Here is a 4,263-nt window from a genome sequence, read left to right as displayed (position 1 = left end):
GAATCTTAACATATTCCATTCATCACGGGCGGTCGGAAGTATAACTTCCCTTATATGTTCAAATCTCTCTTTTAATCCTTTCCACAGAGCCATGGGATCTTTTTCGATGAGATATTCACATTTTAAACCTTCATCAAGGTGTCGTCGTAAAAATATTATAGCTTTTGCTTTTTCTTGTGATGAAGATATACCATTTTCTTTAATGGTCTCGCTTAGACCCAATGACTCAAGATGCATTTCTACATCAAGAGTCCATGGCATATAGTTTTTCCCAGTAATATCAAGAGCGATGAATTCGAGCTTTGCCAAGTTTGCCATGGTGGTACTAAAAATTACGATGCATTTTATTAGTTAATGAATATTGCAATACAAAGTAATGGATAAACAACAAGTACAAGTATTCGTAAAAATAAAGAAAACACACGAGGAGGATATTCTCCGATAAATACAAGACTGGTGAGTATGATAACCAAAATAATTAAAAATAACCTCGTGAAAGCCATCTTCTTTTTTTCTTCGAAAATTTGATGAAGAATAATTTTTAGAGAAGAAGAGAAAGTTGGAGTGATTGAATGTATTTGTGAGATTGTATTTATAGAGCAAAAACTAGCCGTTTTGTTACCGTTTATTACCGTTGGTGTATAAGAAAATAAATGTATGTATTTGTATAATTTTATGGTAATAATATGGTGTATATAATATTAGTCATATTTAAATAATTATGTATATCATATCACATTATTATAATTAGGTGTCATAAGTTATTTTGTTTAAAAACCTTATAGGCTTTTATACTTGTCGTATCCCTTACCGGGAGTGTGGGATGTCGTCTTAACATCCTCCCAGGATTTATAACAAGTTTTTGAAAAAATTATTTTTATTATTTCTAACAATAACATTATATTATATATTACATATATAAACAATAAATAAATAACAGTAAAATAAATATTATTACTTTTGTTACCTTTTTCTTCTGTTCGGAGCTTGGAAAAATATGGAGGACTTTTAGAGCTTCGTGCTGATAATTTGTTGTGAAAAAGTAAAAATTTACGGTAAAAAAGTAAAAATCTCAAACTCTCAAAATTATCACTCTACACACTTTATAATATTTTTCTCTCAACTCAATTGTGATTTTCTTCACAAATGAGAGATCTATTTATAGAAAATTTTTACAAATAATCCAAAAATAAAATACATCATTACCTACATCATCACACACTAATTTTCAATATTCAACACCTAATTTTACCTAATTTTCAACATTCAACATTCACATTTTTCAACACAAATATTTTTCATATTTTTAAATAATTTTTCAACAGAAACTAATATCATAAGCTTTAATTCCATTGACCCCAAAAATGCCAAAATGCCTCTCGTACTCTTCCCCACTCTTCCCATTCTCATCAAATAGATCAAACAAGAAAACCTCTACCCCAACACCAGGCCTTTTAGGTGTTCCCACATTGTTCAACGCCCTACTCACAACATTTTCACCATAAGCCCTTGCGTTTTCGGCACTCGCCGCCTCACCTCCCCCGGTCGGCCACCCTGTTTCCGTCACCACCACCGGGATCCCCATGAACCCTTCCCTCTCCATAGCGTATACGAATGCGTCAACTGTTGCATCAAACATGTTTGTGTAACCGAGGTTTTGGTCTATCTCAACCCTGGATGATGACCTAAACAAAGCATAGTCTAGTGATACATATTGTTCACTGTTTATGTAGCTAAAAAACGGGTACACGTTGACCATTAACGGGGATCCGGTGTCCCGCAAGAATCGTAAGAGTGGGGTTAAGACTTGTCTAAGGTTAGGATCGAATGAACCGGATGAAGGAGGGTATGAGTTCGACAATATCGTCGAGGCATGAGACGATGAAATCTTGATCGTGTCACCTAAGCCTAGTGTTTGTAGCGCTTGGTATAAGTTGAGGATAGCGGGTACTACATATGGAGTGTAGAACGGGTCCTTTAGGTAAACCTCGTTTCCTACGGCTAAGTATCGAACTTGACTAGGCGCGACGTGGGCGAAAATACTGGATTGGACCCATTGGAGTGCAGTCAACATTGTGCCATTGGCTAGTGTGGGGAGGATTTCATTAGGGACGCCTATCATGAGCTCGATTCCGCTCCCCGAGAACGGTGCCAAGGCTTCGGGCTCAGGGTTGAAGAGCCGTATTCTCGAAATTCCGTTGGATTTCAGGAGGCTGACCACCACGGAAGGTGGTAGCAGGTTGTTCGCCACTCGGCCGTAACAGACTCCTACAGGTGCAGCATTTGCTAGGAAATGTAGGGATAATAAGATGTAAAGGAGTAGGATTTGATCAATAGTTGCCATTATTTGAGGTGAAAATTTAATGGGATTTGTGGGAATTTTTCTACATTGTCTGAATTTGTGGAGTACTATACATATTGGTCAGCATTATGCTGTGAGGATCGTTTTAAGTTTGATTTTGGTTTGAATTTGTTCGGACAAGTGCATGTGTAATGAATGAATTGTGCCACTTTTAGTTACAGCGCCTAATTATAGGCAGTTTCAAAATGCAACCTCGAATGTATATCTGTAATGAATCTTAACAATATGTATCAAGAAAAATTACCAATTTTTTTATTTGTAATAATTTAATTAGAAAAAATCTGATTTTAATAAAATAAGTAGGATTTTTTTTTAAAAAAAGTTTTAGTGATCGTTTTCATTTTGAGTGCTGATGTTGCAAATATAAGTCAACCAACAACGAAAAAAGGAACAAAAATAAAACAAACAACTCATTTGATCATTTTTTTTTTATTATTATTTAGCCAGTTTGCTGGAAAATTTTGATATAAGGAACATATTAATAATTAATTCAAAAATTTTAAAATTAAAGAGACGGAACATAATAATTTATGAAATGATTTACATATAATTTTTTTTAAAAAAGTAATTAACATACAAAATTAAGAATAAATGTGTAAATCTTAGAATTAATACGTTGGCGTCTTTAGTGTTTTTTGTTTAAAAATTTTATATTATCAAATATTTAAATTTTATAAAAGAATAAAAGTTAACTAAAATTTTAAAAAAAAGTTACATAAAAATGTGATCTAAAAACTCATGTTTGATATGATCAACTTTTGTTCTTTTCACGCTTTTACTCGAATCGAAACATTTTCTTCACGTCTCGTGGTTTTTTTTTGAACAATGGACATGACTTGCAAGTATCTTAATTAATTTTTAATATGACACGGATAGTTGATTTTTCCTCTATATTCACATTTGTTGTTCCTTTTTGGTTTTGTTTTGTATGAGAAGAACTTCACTACCGTGTTAGAAAATTAAGAGGATCTCTACCTATTTTTTTAAAAAACACACAGCACAAGAGGACAAATTATGGAAATTTACTGGAAATTATAGGACGAGAAAAACCTAGCCTTTTCATTTTACAAGGTTCTCTATATAAAAATAAATTCAAAAGCTAAAAGAAAACAAGTGATACTGTTAAACAAGGCTAGCCACGGGGTGGACCATGCTGCTATTTTGACGGGTCGGCAAATTGTCTACTCAACTCATCTATTTAACATATATAGCGGACAATCAGATTAGACGAGGCAGGACAGGACGAGCCGATTTGCAACTTATCATCTTACAATTCGCCTAAAATCCATTGAGAGCAACTTCTATTGCTAAGTTTTAAAAAAATCAAAAGGAGGTTATGGACAATATTGANATCTCTTTATTCCAATCGATACAATACATAAACAAATATGTCGTTCCATTACGATGGTGGATAGAGCTAAAGAGCCAATATCAATAATTAAAATAAAACTTTTGCGCCAAATTTAGTTCGATGCTGTCATATATCCGTCCACATTTCTCCATTATTGTTATTTTTATATTAAATGTATAGATTAATAATATTAATAATAATATATTGTTGTCATTTTTTTAAATATAAGAAAGCCAGAACCAATCATTTCCTTTTTTTTCTTTTCTTCAATTTAATAAGCTTTAATTCATTTATTTTTAAATTTTGAGAGTGTACACACACACACACACACACAAAAACACACATATGTCCAATGAAATTTATGCATCTTGTTTTATATAATGAGGCTCTCTATAAATTTAATATCTATTCTCTCCCATTAAAATTTAGAAGCAATTTAATGGAAAAACTCCAATAATAGTTTTACATATTTGTATTTTGGCGATTTTGGTCATCTTTGTTATCAAATATCAGTCTTGATTTGCTATATTTGTTTTATGTTTTTTTCTTT

The 4,263-nt window shown here is 32.4% G+C and overlaps 1 protein-coding gene across 1 annotated transcript; it reads right to left on the bottom strand.

The window, feature by feature from the left end:
* Positions 1–1,318: 1,318 nt before the first annotated feature.
* LOC140964679 (glucan endo-1,3-beta-glucosidase-like) lies at positions 1,319–2,344 on the bottom strand. Its single transcript, XM_073424550.1, has one exon. It carries the CDS (start codon positions 2,342–2,344, stop codon positions 1,319–1,321), a length of 1,026 nt encoding a protein of 341 aa, XP_073280651.1.
* Between the last annotated feature and the right edge of the window lie 1,919 nt (positions 2,345–4,263).

Source organism: Primulina huaijiensis, chromosome 18 (genome assembly GCF_012295235.1).
Source record: "Primulina huaijiensis isolate GDHJ02 chromosome 18, ASM1229523v2, whole genome shotgun sequence".
In the NCBI taxonomy this organism is placed as follows: Eukaryota; Viridiplantae; Streptophyta; class Magnoliopsida; order Lamiales; family Gesneriaceae; genus Primulina; species Primulina huaijiensis.
Note: the sequence above shows the minus strand (reverse complement) of the source record. Positions and strands in the feature narration are given on the sequence as shown.